Source organism: Podarcis cretensis (assembly GCF_951804945.1).
Source record: "Podarcis cretensis genome assembly, chromosome: 14".
Lineage (NCBI taxonomy): Eukaryota > Metazoa > Chordata > Lepidosauria > Squamata > Lacertidae > Podarcis > Podarcis cretensis.
The window spans coordinates 14,819,960-14,839,727 of record NC_137183.1 but is presented as its reverse complement, the minus strand read 5'-3'; the positions used below and the strand labels follow the sequence as shown (position 1 = coordinate 14,839,727).

The following is a 19,768-nucleotide window of genomic DNA, read 5'->3' as shown; positions in this document are numbered from 1 at the left end:
CGCAGGCTGAGACACTACCTGTCTGCGGACTGTCTTGCCACAGTGGTGCATGCTCTAGTTATCTCCCACTTGGACTACTGCAATGCATGGGACAACCTTTGAAGGTGACCCAGAAACTACAATTAATCCAGAATGCGGCAGCTAGACTGGTGACTGGGAGTGACCGCCGGGACCACATAACACCGGTCCTGAGAGATCTGCATCGGCTTCCAGTACGTTTCCGAGCACAATTCAAAGTGTTGGTGCTGACCTTTAAAGCCCTAAACGGCCTCAGTCCTGTATACCTGAAGGAGTGTCTCTACCCCCCATTGTTCAGCCCGGACACTGAGGTCCAGCGCCGAGGGCCTTCTGGTGGTTCCCTCATTGCGAGAAGTGAGGTTACAGGGAACCAGACAGAGGACCTTCTCAGTAGTGGTGCCCGCCCTGTGGAACACCCTCCCTTCAGATGTGAAGGAAATAAGCAGCTATCTTCTCTTTAAAAGACATCTGAAGGCAGCCCTGTTTAGGGAAGTTTTTAATATTTAATGCTGTATTGTTTTTAACACTTGATTGGAAGCCGCCCAGAGCAGCTATGGAAACTCAGCCAGATGGGCGGGGTATAAATAATAAATTATTATTATTAAATTATTATTATTACATCTAGTCCAACCCCTTGCCAAGCAGGAATCAGGAGATGCCGGGGATTGAACCTGGGACCTTCTGCACTGACTGCATGTGCTCTGCCCACTTTGCCCAGATTGTACTTCCCGGTCGTGACAAGGAGACTTGGAAATACAAGTCCTGTGGGCAACCTTCCAGCATGCTCCTGGTGTGTGTTGCTCTGAGAGTCTCCATGCCGTCAGTGCCAAGTGGAATGTGCCTTTGGGGTCACATGGCCCCTATTTATAGACCACACAGATGCCCTCCCTTCCTCAGCAAGCAAGGTCACTAAACAGTCAGTCCCCCGGGGCTGCCCTTTTGTGTGCCATGGGGGACAAGCACAGAGCGAGCTCCTAAGGACACCAATAATTTCAGGTTAGTCTCTCGCTAGCTTTTCTTCAGCCTGTGTGCCATGCACCTTAGCTGTCCCTCTAACAGTCCCGAAACCCCTTGGCTTAAGCGTACAGACAGAGGAATTTTCTCCCTTGGCTTATTCCCACTGCCCTTGCGGTCAGGAGGCTGGCAGGCCACAGCAGAGGGGGAAGACGAAGGCCAAAGTCATCTCTCATTCAGAGTACACAGCACAACATCCCTTCCCCACTTTGGAGGAAAGCTAAAGCAGCTTTGAACTAAATCTCTTACCTAGGGGAAATTGAAGAGGAGAAAACCTTCTTGCCCTTACAGGTGAAACCCGGGCTTAATTTGACTTGGGGACCTGATTGTAATGCCAGGGAAAGGCTCACCTCTGAAATATGCAGGTATTTGCAATGAAGTGCCTTGCAGAAAGACAGTCTCTCAGTAGGTTTGTGTGTGGTGCGCTCAGCATCCTGGAAATTTCATCTTTCTTTCTTATGGAAAAAGCAAGTTCCTACCCCTTATTGTTGTGAACATTAATGGGCAATGCTCTTGAAGTTTCAAAACCCAGCTGAATGGGATTTCTAGTGAGAGGTGAGCCTAGTTTTTTGGTGTTCCTCATAATTAACAGAAACAATCTGAGCTTGCAATCTTATACTCCTTACCTGGGAGTAAATCCCATTGAATTCCCCAGGGTTACGTGTATGGTAGTAATTTAATAGGAATTAGGAAATTTATTTGCAGCTATTTTAGAATTCAACCTTTCCCGATGCAGAATTTCAGGCACCTTGGCAACATTATTCTATACTTCTCAGGTGCTTAAAAGGTCCATGGCCACATTCTCTCTCTGTATATAAGGTGTGGACAATTGTACGATTATCACATACAACTTGCTCGTAAGCCACCTGGATTTTTTGTTTTATGACTTGTCAAACTAGGCGATACATAATATTTGTATCTGTGCCTATACCTGCTGTTTTTTAAAAAAAAATTAAAAAAAAATTGGCAAGTTGCCTGTGTGAGTGAGATATAGTTTGGAACCTTGTCTCCAATATGGTCCTGATCTGGGTATCACTTTCCTCCCTCCCCTCATAGAGCTACAATTCCCAGAGTGGTTTAACAATCAATCAATCCCTCTTCATAGGGAGGGACATGGGTGGCGCAGTCGTCTAAACAACTGAGCCTGTTGGGCTTGCTGATCGAAGGTTGGCAGTTTGAATCCCCACAATGGAATGAGTTCCTGTTGCTCTGTCCCAGCTCCTGCCAACCTAGCAGTTTGAAGAAGAGTTTGGATTTGATATCCCGCTTTATCACTACCTAAAGGAGTCTCAAAGCGGCTAACATTCTCCTTTCCCTTCCTCCCCCACAACAAACACTCTGTGAGGTGAGTGGGGCTGAGAGACTGGCCCAAGGTCACCCAGCAGCTTCATGTGGAGGAGCAGGGAATCGAACCCGGTTCACCAGATTACGAGTCCACTGCTCTTAACCACTATACCACACTGGCTCTTGAAAGCACACCAGCACAAGTAGATAAATAGGTACCACTGCAGTGAGAAGGTAAAGGGTTTTTCCATGCGCTCTGGTTTCTGTCACGGTGTTCCTTTGCGCCAGAAGCGGTTTTAACCCCATAGTCCCTTTTGACTGAACTTACCTTTACCTTTACCTTCATAGGGAACTCTGAAAATTGTAGCTCTGTGAGGGGTGTAGGGTGGGGGTGTCTCCTAACAACTTTCAGCACTCTTAACAAACTACAACTCCCATAATTCTTTAGGGCAATCCATGACTGTTTAAAGTGGCTTATCAGCACCTTAAATGCATGCTGTGGATGTGGCTTTTGTCAGTTAGTCTGATGTCATTGCTCCTGTTCTGAAAACTGTGCTTCCCCACATTCCCCCTCTATTACATTACTAGATGAGTTTCAGTCTGGTCCTTTGACTCCTGGCTTTTGTCTCCTTCCGAAGCTTCCTATGAGTCAGCTGTGACACAAACATGAGTTTAAAAACCCTTTGCACAATGTGCAGGGTCTCGCAGAAAACACTATGAGAAAATGTTTCTGGTGTGCTTCCCCCCGCCCCCCCAAAAAGCTCTCAGAGATTGCTAGATTCTGTACTCAAAGCCAACCCAACCCCTAATCTCCAGACATTTAGCCAGAAGAGCATCTTGCCGCACAACCTGAATGAGCCTTGTGGAACACGCAATAATTAAGTTCATGCATCTCGTGTCTAAATCAATTTGGATCTAAGATTAAGGACAGGAGCAAGGGAGCTTCAGAGTGGGCATTTCAACAATTTATTTTCATTTTGACCTGAAGCAAAACAAACTCCTCTAAAATTTATGTAAGGCTAGCATGATCTTCAGTTTGTCAGATCTGGCTTCTTGCCCAGCTCAACTGTTCTTCAGCAAAGTTTGCTGACCTCTTTGAATCACACGTTTCTGTTGTAAAGGCCTACACCTGGCGTGTGTCTTCCCCCCTGACAGATCCTGAGAAATAAAATGGAGGTTCTTCATAGCAGCTGAAAATGGCCTCTGTAGAAATGTCATTGTGCAGAGGATGAACATGTGTCTCTGTGTGTAATCTGTTTCTGTGACATCGGTACAGTTTAAGTTTCTATTAAAAATAATTTCTCTTCACGGGAACTCACGGGTTCATTTCACTCATGTATCTGCTTGAGAATTAAGACATTTGTCCAAAGCACAGGCAAAGAGTGGAAAGAATAAGCCACAAAACTCTTGTTTGGTATGATTGGATAATTCCTTTTGTATACTAGGGTTTTATTCTGTAAGAGTTTCCACATTTTGCTAGCCTAAAGAAAATCCAATAACTTTGCTGACCTTTACAATTTAAATCATGGCCTGTTTAACTGTAATCCATGTGCCCAATTTGTTTGTAATTAGGAATATCTCTCAATTCAGGCTGCATCTATGGCCTGGAAGAGTCTATGAAACTTGCTAGCTTGTAGTTTTGCATTAATTGCTCCTTTCAGGCAAATTGCTGTAGGAAACTCCTGGGTATCTTTCCCCAGCCTAGTAGACATTTGAGGCAAGTTGATTATATGTCAGGTTCCTGGGCTTGCCAACATGTCTGTAGCCTCTGCTTTTAGAATCAAAAAATCTGGTTTAGCAGCTGATAATTTCACAGATACACATATTTCCAGAATGACTTTCAAGCATTTGCGACTTTGCAGTTCTGCCTCACTGAGGGATAGCATGAACTAAGTGCAAGGTAATTAAAAACTTGTATACCTGCAGGGCAACTGGACCAACATCAAGTGCAGAGTGCTTTGTCTCTGGAACTGCCAAGATGGCAGGCTTGGTGCGATGTGCTAGCAACTCTTCATTGCCCTTCCTGCTGGCATTAAACACAAGGACGTTCCAGCCATCAACTGGACAACACTCTTTCAAAACTTTCCCTACTTTATGGAGTGACCAGTCGGCAAAAGGTACAGTGTGTCCTTGAGTGTCCAAAAACACTTTTCTCATACTGATAATATGAAAACGAAAGCCTCTTTTTCTTCTTCCTTCGATGGCATCTATAATGAAAAATATTGTCCTTTACAGTGAGCCAAAATGAAGTGGAAATATAAACCGTGGGTTAGCCTGGACTTTTCAGTGAGGTTCTATAAGCCGCAACCTGTTTTGTTTTGTTTTGTTTTGTTTTGTTTTGTTTTGTTTTGTTTTGTTTTGTTTTGTTTTGTTTAAAAGCGGTTTTCTTTAGGGACCCTGTACTGGCAAGTGAAGCCAATGACAAGAACCAGGCAAAGGTACACCTTCAAAGGTTCTAAACGTATAAATGTACAATGCTGAGGAATGGTTCCCTGATCAGAAACCCTGAATTGTCCCCCCCAAGCCCTGCCTTATTTCTTCCCCCAAACGCCAAGCGAAGAGGGGGGTTGGCTTAGATAAAGTAAGAGGGGTGAGGTTTAAATGCACAGTCTATTCTAAGCCCCGGCATCATTTAAAATTTCAGAGGGGGCTCCCGATTTAAGTGGTACCAATGGAAGGGATGGCAGGGTAAATCAAACCCACACTAAAAGAGTAATAAATCAACAAACGGCAGGCACAAACACACGCTGCCAGCACACACACACACGACTTAAAATTAGAGAGGAACAGTCAAGGGCAAGGGAGGGGGGAAAACGTACAAGCACCCTGGCCAACAAATTAAAATGTAAGGCAAACCCACTCAGTCACCCAGACCAGCCAGGAAATCGGACGGGCAAGGGCAATAGAGGGGGAAAAAACATACATGCACACTGGCCAAAATTAAATTAAAACGCACAGCCACCAGGGCAGAGGCCGGGGAAGGAAAGTGAGGAGTCAAGGGAGATAGTAAGACGGTATTCACACTCAGACCACGCTGGTTGTGGAGTGATCATGTGCTGGGCAAAGGAACAAGCTGCAGCTTAAGAAAGGTAATTCGCACTTAAAACGCCCAAACAAATCCAGCACAAGGAGTGGGGGAACATAAAAGGTTAAATGTAGGTTTTTACACAGAAAAGAGGACACAGTAAGACAGCAAGGCAAACTTGGGTGCCTAGGTTTTTAAAAGCAGTAAAGCAATGAGCGCACGCAAGCCTCCTAAATTTAAAAAGGCAAGCCAGGAACCAGACAGCCTCCACACACACAAACACCCCTCGACTCCAAACCTCGTGGCTGAGCTCTTCCCTACGATGACTCCTGACTCGCGACGAGATGACGGCGAAGAATGAGGCCGGGGAGAGGCTGGCGCTGCAGCAAAAGGCTGCTGAACACGCCCCTTCCGAGGCACCTGGTTGGATGCCTACCGGGGGGGCGTGGGCGCCAGCCAGGTGAGGTGGAGGCAGGGGGCTTACGCCCCCTGCTAGGGGTGGTGCTCGGGCTCCCGCCCACAACCACTCCCCTCTCTTCCAGGGAGGAGAGTCTTTGCCATATTTCCAAAACTGATAGCACCACACAGTCCATTGACAGGGACCATGAAAAGCATTGGAAAATTCTTCACTTGAGGGCCTAATATAACATTTGACATTCAGCAGTGGGTTTTAGCCCAGACACTGAGGTCCACTTCTGAGGGACTTCTGGCGGTTCCCTCACTGCAAGAAGTAAAATTACAGGGAACCAGGCAGAGGGCCTTCTTGGCAGTGGCACCTGCCCTGTGGAGCCCCCTCCCACCAGATGTCAAGGAGATAAAGAATTACACAACTTTTAGAAAACATCGGAAGGCAGCCCTGTTCAGGAAAGTTTTTAACGCCTGACATTTTATTATTTTTCATATTTTGCTGGAAGCAGCCCCAGAGTGCCTGGGGAACATGGAAGGCACAAAAGTTGACATAGGCAAACGGCGTTTCCGTGCGCTCTGGCTTCCGTCACACAGCAGTTCCTATTTATCTACTTGCACTGGCGTGCTTTCGAACTGCTAGGTTGGCAGGAGCTGGGACAGAGCAATGGGAGCTCACTCCGTCATGGGGATTCAAACTGCTGACCTTCTGATCAGCAAGCCCAAGAGGCTCAGTGGTTTAGACCACAGCACCACCTGTGTCCCTGCTTCTGTCATGGTGTTCCGTTGCGCCAGAAGCCGTTTAGTCCTGCTGGCCACATGACTCAGAAAGCTGTCTGTGGACCAATGCCAACTCCCTTGGCCTGAAAAGCGAGATGAGTGCCGCAACACCATAGTCACCTTTGACTGGACTTAGCTGTCCAGGGGTCCTTTACCCATTAGCCCTGAGGTGCTAGCCTCCACTATCCCCTACAATCTTTAAGCCTGGTTGTATCTTCTCTCCTCAAGGAGTTTGAAACTGACACAGATGAAACAACCTCAGTCCATTTGCCCAGCTGGGGTTTAATCCAGCTTCAGCTTTCATCCTCCATGTTTTTTGGGTCTCCCTCTGGGAGGGGAACATGGCCTCTACAAAATGCCAACCACAAGCAATATTTCCTAGGCAAATAGGTCAAGTCTGTACTATCTTGTGAAAGGACTGCCTTTAACCTGAAGGAGATGTCTGGAAAATTCAGACGGGAATGATATAATGGATCCTTTGAGGATTGGATAAAGTATGAGTTGCTAACCTTTGGGGGCTCATTTGGAAATCTGAAAACTTTTGTAGCACCAACACAAAATGGCCGTCATGGGGCCATGGCTAGTTATGAAATGGCTGCTGTTTGCTAGTTACAAAGAACAAGCAACTTCCTCAAGAAACAAGGTGGAACTGGGGCCTAAAGCCCAGAACACAAAGCCACTGTGTTGTACCTCACAAACAAAACATGCATTAAATAATTGGTCTTCGGCAGGCAGGTCAGGACAGACTGCTGGGTTGCGGCCTGATCTATGGTGGGTCACAACACCAGCACTACTACTCCACAAAAAAACATGTTTTAAAAAGCAAGAAATGGATCCTCAAATGAATGTTGAAGACAGGTCCTGGGTCTTAAAAGTTCAAAAAGAGCTGCATTACATGCTGTGCTATTAGAGAGGCAACTGGCATTTCCCCCCTATTATTTATTGAGGAATGTAGGATAGAACGTACATCTCAGTCATCAGGGTTTCAGTAACATTACTCCGTGATTCAGCCAAACTTTGTTCAAAGACACATGACATTTAACAGTTCTCCAGTGTAATCTGAGTTGGGTTTCTTTGCAACATAATCATCAGGTTAGTTTCTGAACTCCACATTTTTCAAATAGCTTCCTAAGTTGTGTTATTGGTCGTGGTTACTTGCTTGGTAGTCATAATTAAAAAAAGAAAACAGATGAAAACAGTTCTGCAATGGCAGATAAGGCATTTGGTTTCTGACAGGGAGGATATTGATTAATGGCTAAGAATGGAACTCTCATCCTTTAGAAATGAGGGGGGAAAGTCTTCATGGAGTTCAATGGTCAATAGTGATTAATAGATTATGACAGTTGCACTATTTATAAGACTAACCTGCTTTCTGAGTGCCAATATTAAATTTAAGCGTTTTTTTATTACCAGTATGTATCCCTCATTCTGTATCCTGGGAGGACTCTCCAGATGTTGCTGGACTCATCAGTCCCAAGCAGCATGGTCAGGAATGATGGGAGTTGTAGTCCAACAATGCGTGCATTAGGGATGTCAAGGAACTCTGAGGAAAACAGAAATGGGAGCAGAAATTGCCAATGTTCACTTATTCGCCCCATGTCGAGAATGGAAATCAATCCAGCGAATACAATTCGTATTCCCTGTTGTTGCTTTCAGTCCACAAACAATATGTAATTGATTGCGTGGGCAGGCGGAGTCCCCAGATCCCGAGCGCCCCCCCCCCGTCATGTGAAATAACGACTCAAGACAACGTGCTATGGGATTAAATTGGCCACAACTTTATTAAATTTCAAATGTGGGTAGACCTTGGCTCAGGCGTTGGGCGTTCTCCCTCCCCAGTCCCCAGCCGGGGACCTAGGGAGCATCAGGGTTATCCAGTGGGGGGGGGATGGGCCGGCTCTGGAGAACATATGTTCAAGCAGAGATAGCCGCCCCCGTTACGCCGCCGCCGCAGGGGAGAGCAATGATGACCTTTCGGCGTACGGTCAAAGCCTCCCTTCAGAAAACCCCTTTAACGGGGAACCCTGGTATCGCTGCCGCAAAGAGGAAGATGGACTAAAGGATTTCGCCCAAGGCCTGATACCGCCAAAGTTGTGACATTTTGCTACGGGAAAGGCGAAACCTGCCAATGTAGGGAAATTCCTTTCCAGCGCTTTAACAGCGACCTTAATGTAGCAGCGCCTGCATACCTGTGAAGAAAAGATAACCTGCAAAACCTGTGAAGAAAAATTAACCTGCAAAATAAGGCATTAACTGAGGGTGTGTAGGGTGGGAGAAGCTCTGGAGCCAAGTGAGGATTCCCAGGTAAGATCCTCCCTCTATTGTGTGGGCAGGTAATCCCTCCCCTACCTGGCTTGATTTCCTTGGCAACGCTTCCCCCAGGCGGGATTGGACAACTGACTGAGGTAGGCGGAGACCTCCAGGTATCCCACCTGAGGGAAGGTGAAGCCAAGCCTATGCTGATGGAGCCGCTCCAGATTCAGGGGCTGCACGCGTCCACGCAAAGGGCGCCCCCCGTTTTATGCGGGGAGCGGTCATTATGCTTCCCTGCAGTTTGCATTGTGTTTCCTTTGCATTTAAGTTAATGGGATAGAATAACACAGTGGCATTGTAATTTCACCACAGCACAGAGCAAAATGAATAATGTAGTTTTTGGCAGAATCCCAACTGTAGCAGAACAGAAACAGTGTTGCACATGATGTATGCAATGTGGAATGGAAACGAATGCATTCTTACCTCTCTAATCTAGATAAGTCCATAGTACTCTAATCTAGATAAGTCCATAGTACTGAACAGCAAAATTCTCCCACAATATTTCTGAATCTAGAGAGCTCAACCATGTTTTCATTTTTTATACTAGAGTCACTGAAGCACTGTTGGCAGTGTTGGCAGTGAACCCCTGCCCCTTCCGGTAGCTTCTAAACAATGTTAGGACATTGTTGACTGGATATTAGAGACTTGCTATCTGTAAAACTGTTATGTGTTCAAAGTCTGCCGATTATCTGTAGCCCTTTACATTGAATGAGCTTCTGGACCATATTCTCACCGAAACAGTATAAGTGGTATCAATGGAATAGATACAGTGGAACCTCGGTTTTCGAACATAATCTGTTCCGCAAGTCCGTTCGACTTCACAAATGTTCGAAAACCGAGAATAAAAGAGCTGTCAGCAAAGTGAACGTTGAAAATGTAAAAACGTGCCATGGAAGCTGTTTGACTTCTGAAAATCATTCAAAAACAGAAGCATTCACTTCCAGATTGTCAGCGTTTGGGTTCCGAATTGTTCGGCTTCCAAAGTGTCAGACAACCAAGATTCCACTGCATATTTAAAGTTACTTAGCATAGTTTTATAAATAAATAATAGATATGTTACAAAAAACTTGGGGTATAATCACTATTTTTATAGAAAAAGAGGTGCCGGGACTCACCTCCCTTGTTCTCTTATAATGACGGTTGGAGGATGGATGGCGGCTAACAGATTGAGATTGAATCCTGACAAGACAGAAGTACTGTTTCTGGGGGACAGGAGGCGGGCAGGTGTGGAGGACTCCCTGGTCCTGAATGGGGTAACTGTGCCCCTGAAGGACCAGGTGTGCAGCCTGGGAGTCATTTTGGACTCACAGCTGTCCATGGAGGCACAGGTTAAATCCGTGTCCAGGGCAGCTGTGTACCAGCTCCATCTGGTACGCAGGTTGAGACCCTATCTGCCTGTTGACTGCCCCGCCAGAGTGGTGCATGCTCTGGTTATCTCCCGCTTGGACTACTGCAATGCACTCTACGTGGGGCTACCTTTGAAGGTGACCCGGAAACTACAACTAATCCAGAACGCAGCAGCCAGACTGGTGACAGGGAGCGGCCGCCGAGACCATATAACACCGGTCTTGAAAGACCTACATTGGCTCCCAGTACGTTTCCGAGCACAATTCAAAGTGTTGGTGCTGACCTTTAAAGCCCTAAACGGCCTCGGTCCAGTATACCTGAAGGAGCGTCTCCACCCCCATTGTTCTACCCGGACACTGAGGTCCAGCTCCGAGGGCCTTCTGGCGGTTCCCTCACTGCGAGAAGCCAAGTTACAGGGAACCAGGCAGAGGGCCTTCTCGGTAGTGGCGCCCTCCCTGTGGAATGCCCTCCCACCAGATGTCAAAGAGAACAACAACTACCAGACTTTTAGAAGACATCTGAAGGCAGCCCTGTTTAGGGATGCTTTTAATGTTTGATGTATCATAGTATTTTAATATTCTTTTGGAAGCCGCCCAGAGTGGCTGGGGAGGCCCAGCCAGATGGGCGGGGTATAAATAATAAATTATTATTATTATTATTATTATTATTATTATTATTATGACAACAGCGGCTACCAGAGAGGTGCCGGAACTGAGTTCCAGCAAGTTCCAGATGAAAAAAAAGCCCTGCTTTTAGCATTATAAAACTGAATCGGCAAGGAAAGAAGCCAGCAGTCAGCCGCCTCTGGACATTGTACAGGTTATCAGCCCTGGATCTTGTTCAGATGGTATGATGTGCAATGAAACATAGACGAGAGTCATTGCCAAGGTTTACATCAAAGGAAGAATTCATAAGGTTTACTGAAAAGCCGTGCTCTGAGTGTTCTGCTGCCAACTGATCCACCAACCTCATGTGAATGGTGTTTTTTTCTATAGAAGGAAGAGAGGGCCTCTCATCTGTTCAGTGTGGGGCAGGTTGTGTAGAAAAGTAGGCATATTTGTTTCTTATGGTGAAAGCTGTGTATTCGCTAGGATTTTTTTATTTTTTTAAAAAACCTTAAACATCCAAGAAGAGCTGAATTCTGCGACCAGTGTAAAATTAGGCAAATTTGCATGATTTCTCTTTTGAGTGTGCATTATTTACTATGCAATTTTTCCCAGTTTGCATCACTTATTCCAGTTTTCAGGGCATCAAAATCTCTTCTTCCAGTCATTGTTCATCTGCCCCTATTCTGACTTCTGAGATTTCAGCAGACCTTGCTTACGTACTTTCAGGTGTATATTTTGCAAGCTTTAGAGCTAAGTACTTGCTCGTCTTTAAAAAAAGAATGTCTCTGTGAAATGTTGGAAGGTATGTCAGTTTGATAAAAGGGTCTCTGCAACATGAAAATTTTGCAACATCCTGGCCTTCCAGCACAATTAGATCAATAGCATTGACAGTAACGCCAATATTATTTTGGATCCTGTCACTTTGCATTTCCTATACTGCATACAGTTCAGTACCATCCACTAACGGCTTGAAGAATGGCTTTTCTTTTCCTGAAGTTATCCTTAGCCAAAAATCTCACAACATTTTGCACTTATTGCATACAGAGAGGTCCAAGTCTTTGGCCAGTTGATGTAGCTCAGCCTCACAGTTCATTCCTCCCTCATGCCAGGGATGGAAAGATCTGTCATTTACGGTTTTCCCCATCTTAAATTCAATTCTCCACATTTTGCAGTGATTTGCGAAAGATATTTTTTTTAAAAAAACCTTAATGTAAACATTTTTGCAAGCAACTTCCCCTAATACAGTGGTACCTCAGGTTACATACGCTTCAGGTTACATACGCTTCAGGTTACAGCCTCCGCTAACCCAGAAATAGTGCTTCAGGTTAAGAACTTTGCTTCAGGATGAGAACAGAAATCGTGCTCTGGTGGCACAGCGGCAGCAGGAGGCCCCATTAGCTAAAGTGGTGCTTCAGGTTAAGAACAGTTTCAGGTTAAGTACGGACCTCCGGAACGAATTAAGTACTTAACCAGAGGTACCACTGTAGAATGTATTTGTCAAATTGTTTTCACCAATACCTTCATTTTTATGCACACTTTCCCCTAAAATATGCATTTTTGTAAACATGCTTACCTGAAGAAATGCATCACTAAATCCGCAGAAGTGCGACTTTTGAAGGATAGTTATGTTTGGGTTTGCATATTGCATCAGAAAGTTTTTTAATGCATACTAAATCAAAATTCCCCCTCGCAACTTTGTTTGCTGTGGTTTTTGCTTATGACTTAAAAAAAAAAATCATTATTATTATCCTACACTTGGCCAGAAATCCGCAGTTGCTTGTCTGCCAATTCAGGTAGCTCGTATAATATTGCAAGGAGCCTTTCTTTAAGGTCCAGTGATTGTTCTTCACCTGTAGCCCTGCTACAGAGATTAATGCTTTTTTATAGTCACTCTTCTCTGTTTCTTATTAGCATCCAGTTTACATATCTTGTGTCAAGCGCTGGAAGCCATTACCTTTCAAGGTCGGACCCAAGGACGTGCCTGCAGATTTTTCAAATTATATTTGCGTCTCAAAAGAAATCAGTTTGCTTCTAGGGAAAGTGAAACAAAATAATGTTATCAAGGTAGTGTTTTAAGGATTCCTTTCTTCATTGTAGGGGGTCTCCCAGGTCCAGTTTAGGACTGCACTCTATTTGCTTGTTTTTCACACCAGAGGGCCTGTGTGCTGGAGATGTCGGACTTAGACCCAGGTTCAAAGTCCTGCTTGGCCACAAAGCTTATTAAGCATAACTTCATTCAAGTGGGGTTATGGTAATGAAAGAATGAAGGGGTCTGTTAGGAGCCAGCCAGCAATAAATCACACGGAGTAAGGGAAGTTGGTGACAGTAGCCACGAAATTAAAATACGCCTGCTTCTTGGGAGAAAAGCAATGACAAACCTAAATAGCATCTTAAAAAGCAGAGACATCACCTTGCCAACAAAGGTCCGTATAGTAAAAGCTATGGTTTTCCCAGTATTGATGTATCAAAATGAGAGTTGGACCATAAAGAAGGCTGATCGCCAAAGAATTGATGCTTTTGAATGATGGTGGAGGAGACTCTTGAGAGTCCCATGGACTGCAAGAAGATCAAACCTCTCCATTCTGAAGGAAATCAGCCCTGAGTGCTCACTGGAAGGACAGATAGTGAAGCTGAGGCTCCAATACTTTGGCCACCTCATGAGAAGAGAAGACTCCCTGGAAAAGACCCTGATGTTGGGAAAGATGGAGGGCACAAGGAGAAGGGGACGACAGAGGACGAGATGGTTGGATAGTGTTCTCGAAGCTACCAGCATGAGTTTGACCAAACTGCAAGAGGCAGTGGAAGGCAGGAGTGCCTGGCATGCTCTGGTCCATGGGGTCACAAAGAGTCAGGCACGACTAAACGACGATGAAGGGAAGTTAGCTCTTTATTAGAAGTAACAAAGTCTACTCACGTGTGCCAGGCTTACTGAGTCCAGCATCTTTCCTGGGTAGGTCTTACACCTGTGAGGCAGTTGTGGAGGCTAAAGGTCCTTGCCTGCCCACAGCTGCCTAAGTCTCTCCCAAGTCCTTCCCAATCAATCTGAGATTATGCCAGTGTGCCTGTCTTTGCTCCCTTTGCTTCATACCTCTCCTGGTCCTGGAAGACCAGGGGAGAGGGGAGCTGGTTGCAGCAGAAGTGGGAGACATGCCTGCTGAACGCCTTCTATACCAGGAAGCTCGTGCCAGAAATTAAGAAAAAATATATCTGTGAAAGTTAGTTGATTATTTCCGATTTTAATGTTTCTATTTGGTTTTTTATTGTATACAGGATCCCAGGATTCTTTGGGTGAAGCCAATATATAGAGAGTGCAGAGCTTTAACCATAGCCTTTCCTTTGGCTTTCAGCTTCATTCTGCAATTTACTTGCTACAATCGGGTAAAGATAAGCATAAAGAAACAATGGCATACGAAATGTTCTTTAGTTTATGCTTACAAGAACAGTAGTTTAGCTTTATTTTAGCACGTTCCAGAACATGATTTCCCAATGAGATAAAGTAAGCAAAGCAAAAGTCAATTTAAAACAAGAGTTTAATGACTAAGAAGAGGGTTTGGAAATGTGCAGTGATGGCTTTGTAGTGGAGAAATATTGGACAACACTATGTATACACTAACTGATTTCAGACTTGCGGGAAATGTTGCCCCAAATGTCACACTGACATCGTAATTATACAGAGAAAGGAGAAAGTTGTAAGAATATAAACAGGTTGGTAAGGGGAGGTGATAGAGCAGAGGTTGATATGCCAAAGCTCTGAGAGTTGATTTTTTACTAGGGCTTAATGCGCATCATGCATTTAAAGCATATTGTTTCCCCTAAATATTCCTGAGAAATATAGTTTATACCTTACAGAGCTGCCAACATCATCATCAGTGCTATTTTTGTAGAAAAAGAGGTGCTGGAACTCACCATGAATGCCTCCCTTGTTCTGTTAGAAAGGCAATGTTCTCTTATAAAGACCTTTAAAGCCCTAAGTGGCCTCAGTCCAGGATTTCTGAAGGAGCGTCTCCACCCCCATCGTTCTACCTGGACACTGATGTCCAGCACCGAGGGCCTTCTGGCGGTTCCCTCACTTCAAGAAGTGAGGTTACAGGGAACCAGGGAGAGGGCCTTCTCGGTAGTGGCGCCCACTCTGTGGTACGCCCTCCCCATCAGATGCCAAGGAAATAAACAACTATCTGACTTTTCGAAGACATCTGAAGGCAACCCTGTTTAGGGAAGTTTTTAATGTTTGATGCATTAGTGTATTTTAATATTTGGTGGAAGCCGCCCAGAGTGGCTGGGGAAGCCCAGCCAGATGGGCGGCGTATAAATAATAAATTATTATTATTATTATTATTATTATTATTATTATTATCATCACCCACCAATTGCGGAACTGAGTTCCAGATGTGCTGGAACTCATCAGAACTCAGTTTAAAAAAGCCCCAATTCTTCTTATTATTATTTGGTTGCTTTCTTTGTGAAAATGACCCAAAGCGACATACAAACACAATGTACACACTAAATCTCAATACAACACCAGTAAAAAACTTTTTTTAAAAAGCCCTCATCTATACAAATAAAAAATAGGTCTTACAGATCCTGCCCCACTAAAAGAGGCTACTAGTATTTAAAACCCTTCAAATTAAAGGTCCAAGTAAAAAAAAGAAAATTTTTGCCAGGCACCTAAAAATAGATAAAGATGGCGCCGAGTGAAAGCATTCCATAAGAAGGGGGACACTCAAAACAGACTTCTCCACAGTGGCACCTCATTTGAAGAATCTCTTCCCCTTAGATTTATGACCTGTGCTGGTATTGCTATCATTTTGATGCAAGATCCAAACATACCTGCTTACCTTGGTGTTTAAAGACTTTTAAGCTGTTGTTTCATCAGCTTGCCCTGTTATCTTAACTGCTTTAATTCTGTTTTGCTGCATTTTTATTATGTGTTTTATGGCTGGATGGTGTTTTTTTGGACTGTAGGGGCTGTTTGTTATATTTATGCACCCTACTTTGGTCTTGATAGACAAAGAGCATGTTTTCAATAAATAATGAAAAATAGTTCTAAGGTGGGAACTAGCAAGGAAACCATCCTTTGGTAATGGCTGTTCACAGCTGTGTTTCTTGAAGTGAGCTTCAGTGGGTCTGAAAATATCCTTAAACATGCTACGGCTAGCGAATGAATTTGCATCTGAAACTCCCTATTCTGCTTTCCTGCAATTTAGCTAATAGTGACTGGTATCAATATACAATTTTGACACTAAGCCCTAAATGACTTAGCCCCAGATATTTTACAGATTCTCTCAGGTGTTAAGATCTTACCCTTGTGGTAATTCCTGGGGTGGCCCAGGAGAGAACATTCTCTATAGCAGCCTCTAAATGTGGAAATCCCTCCCCACAGAGGCGCATCTGACACCTTCATAATAAAGTTTTTGTGGTATGCTGAAGAAGAGCCTCCATATCTTGGCCTTTGACACTTGAGGTCCATATTTTTAGGACCCACTCTATTCTTGTGATTGTAATTAAATTTACACTGGTGAGTAATAAATAACATTGTTGTTGTTGTTGTTGTTGTTGCTGCTGCTGCTGCTGCTGCTGTTATTATTATTATTAATTATTAATTATATGTTACTCAAAAGGTAGGCTGTTGCTGTGTTTAATCTTTAAACCCTGCCCCTACTGTTATGTTTCCATCTTCAACCTGCATGTCGGGCAGACTCTCCAAGTGTCTATATTTTCCAGAGACGGTCCTGGATTTTCAGAAGCCGTCCCAGTTTCTGATAGGATCCCGGAATGTCCCACTTCCCCTTAGGACATCCCTATTTTCGCTGGAGAAACGTTGGAGGGTATGGAGTTATGCGACCCCCTGATAAGTAACTATACAACTTTTTGAGGATATCTGCAGGCAGCCCTGTATCGGGAAGTTTTAAAAATATTTAATGTTCTATTATATTTCTATGTAAGTTGGAAGCTGCTCAGAGTGTCTGGGGCAACCTAATTAGATGGGTGGGGTAACATCATCATCATCATCAACAACAACAATAATAGACCAGGACATCCCTGTTTTCATTGGAGGAATGTTGAAGGGTAAGGTTGGGTGTGGTTGTCTGCAAAGAAATTCCCAACGCTTCTTTGCAGACAACCGTTACAAATAATTGCAGTTAACTCAAACCAGGGGGTGAGGGTGGGGAAAACTCTTCTTGACACCACTGTCTTTTTATTTATTTATTTAATCTCCCCCTCTTCAGGAGTCTGAATCTTAGACTTGTAGGTTGTCTCGTCATTCCTTGTGGCCTCCTCTCCCACACCTTTTCCCCGCTCGGAGTAAACAGCATGGAAACTTGTGTAAGCAGCATCCCAGCCAAGCCTTTTATAAACTAAACTTTAATTTGTTATTCTTTTGGCATTCACCAGAGTGTTCGTGTGACTGTGTGGGTTGGCTGTGGAACTGAGCACTGCAAAATCTTTCAGCGGCGGAATGTCTCATTTGGCGGTGGCTCTGTGTCACTAACCAAACACACACAACCCCACCATATGCATGTAACCCCATGGAGGGCAATCGGTGGAAATGTTTGGTGTGAGTAAAGAGGTCTCAATTGTGAGCAAGGTCTTACAGAGTCGGCCACTTTATATTAGTAAAGCTTTGGAGGAAGAGGCAAAGATCCACTTGGTTTTTTCACTATAACTGGGACAATAAACAGTTACTGAAAGCAATAGGAAATGGAGGGGGAAGATATTTTTGCGTGGACAGGCGGAGTCCCCAGATCCTGAGTGGTCCCCCCCCCCGTCATGTGGAATAACGACTCTAGACAACGTGCTATGGGATTAAATTGGCCACAACTTTATTAAATTTCAAATGTGGGTAGACCTTGGCTCAGGCATTGGGCGTTCTCCCTCCCTAGTCCCCAGCCGGGGACCTAGGGAGCATCAGGGTTATCCAGTGTGTGGGGGGGGGGATGGGCCGGCTCTGCAGAACATATGTTCAAGCAGAGATAGCCGCCCCCGTTACGCCGCCGCAGGGGAGAGCAATGACGACCTTTCGGCGTACGGCCAAAGCCTCCCTTCAAAAACCCCTTTAACGGGGAACCCTGGTATCGCCGCCGCAAAGAGGAAGATGGACTAAAGGATTCCGCCCAAGGCCTGATACCGCCAAAGTTGTGACGTTTTGCTACGGGAAAGGCGAAACCTGCCAATGCAGGGAAATTCCTTTCCGGCCCTTTAACAGCGACCTTATCGTAGCAGCGCCCGCATACCTGTGGAGACAGGTTAACCTGCAAAACCTATGAAGAAAAGATAACCTGCAAAAGAAGGCATTAACTGAGGGTGGGTAGGGTGGGAGAAGCTCTGGAGCCAAGTGAGGATTAACAATTAAGATCCACCCTCTATTGTGTGGGCAGGTAATCCCTCCCCCTACCTGGCCTGGTTTCCCTGGCAACGCTTCCCCCAGGTGGGATTGGACAACTCACTGGGGTAGGCGGGGACCTCCAGGTATCCCACCTGAGGGAAGGCAAAGCCTATGCTGATGGGGCCACTCCAGATGCAGGGCTGCACGCGTCCCCGCAAAGGGCGCCCCCCGTTTTAAGTGGGGAGCGGTCATTCTAGCTTTTTCTTCCTAGTACGCTAGAGAGAACAGAGAAATGAGGGGGGCTTGTTACAGTAAATATAAACCTAGAACCACGGCTTTCCTTTTATTTCAAACATCAGTGTCCTAGCTTTCTGCAAATTTGTCTGTCCACCCACATTGTCCCCACCTGAAACTGTTTTCCTGGCACGGGAAGGAAAGATGCTGTAAGAAATCTGGAACAGATGAGAAGATAAACGATTGTGTCTGGGAAAAACTGTAACATTTCACTTGTGCGTATGAGAGCGACAGTAAGACAGACAGCTGCTTCTCACTAAACACAACTTTCCCCCCTTGAAATTGTGTAGAGGGCATAAGAAGTGACCTGATGGATCAGAACAAAGGCCTGTCTATTCCAGCATTCTCTGAATGACTAACCAGATGCCTGTCAGTATTTGAAAAGGAAAAGGTTCTGACCTCCTTTGACTCCTTTGCCTGGTCCTTGGACCCTAGTTGGCACAAAAGAGTCCTTGAGAAAGAGTACTTTGCAGAATGCTGCTTTTATTCTTAAAATAGTCTTCTCCAACCGCGACCGACAGCTTTATACATATCAAAAACAACCAGCTTTCTACCATCCAACCAACCCACCACACACACAGTCAATGACCACTCTATATATACAATGGTACCTCAGGTTACATACGCTTCAGGTTACAGACTCCGCTAACCCAGAAATAGGACCTCGGGTTAAGAACTTTGCTTCAGGATGAGAACAGAAATTGTGCTCCAGCGGCGTGGCAGCAGCAGGGGGCCCCATTAGCTAAAGTGGTGCTTCGGGTTAAGAACAGTTTCAGGTTAAGAATGGATCACCGGAACAAATTAAGTACTTAACTTGAGGTACCACTGTACAGACATATGTAGGTGAAAGGTTGCAAGAGTCATGCAGGCTTTGCCGATTCATTGCAGGCCACTGACTCCGTTCCTTTTGTATTAAAGAAACAGCAGCAAATTTTAAGCCATGACAACGCTGACATGAAGGCCACAAGCAGAACATGGTTGCAATAGCACTCTCTCACTTGTGCTTCCATACAGCTGGTATTCAGAGACTTAGTGTTTCTGATACTTGAAGAAACACAAAGCCATCGTAAGCAGCAATCATTGATAGCCTTATCCTCCATGAATTGGAGGAACATCTACGTGAGTGGGCACTACTTCATATTGTGGTACTGGATTCCATCGTTTAACTGTTGTATGAAGTAGTCATATCTATTTTGAAACATCTGGATTGCCTTCTAGTTAGCTTCTGGCTCAGTACAAAGTGCTAGTTTCAACCTCTGAATCCATAAACAACTCAGGACCCTGATACTTACCATCTTCTCAGCTATTTCTCTGGTCACTGAGATCCTCCATTAAGACTCTCTTTTGGGTACCTCA

At 44.8% G+C, this 19,768-nt stretch overlaps 1 protein-coding gene across 2 annotated transcripts in view; it reads left to right on the top strand.

The window, feature by feature from the left end:
• Positions 1 to 887: 887 nt before the first annotated feature.
• LOC307202869 (NAD(P) transhydrogenase, mitochondrial-like) overlaps positions 888 to 19,768 on the top strand; it is a 75,181-nt gene continuing 56,300 nt past the window's right edge. Inside the window, exons 1-2 of one of the 2 annotated variants that reach the window (XM_079953202.1) lie at positions 888 to 1,014; positions 4,243 to 4,433. In XM_079953202.1, coding sequence (XP_079809328.1) covers positions 4,295 to 4,433 — 139 coding nt within the window. In that variant the 5' untranslated portion in view covers positions 888 to 1,014; positions 4,243 to 4,294. Of the gene's footprint in view, positions 1,015 to 4,238; positions 4,434 to 19,768 lie in introns of those variants that run through there. The other variant, XM_079953203.1, reaches the window with a different exon arrangement.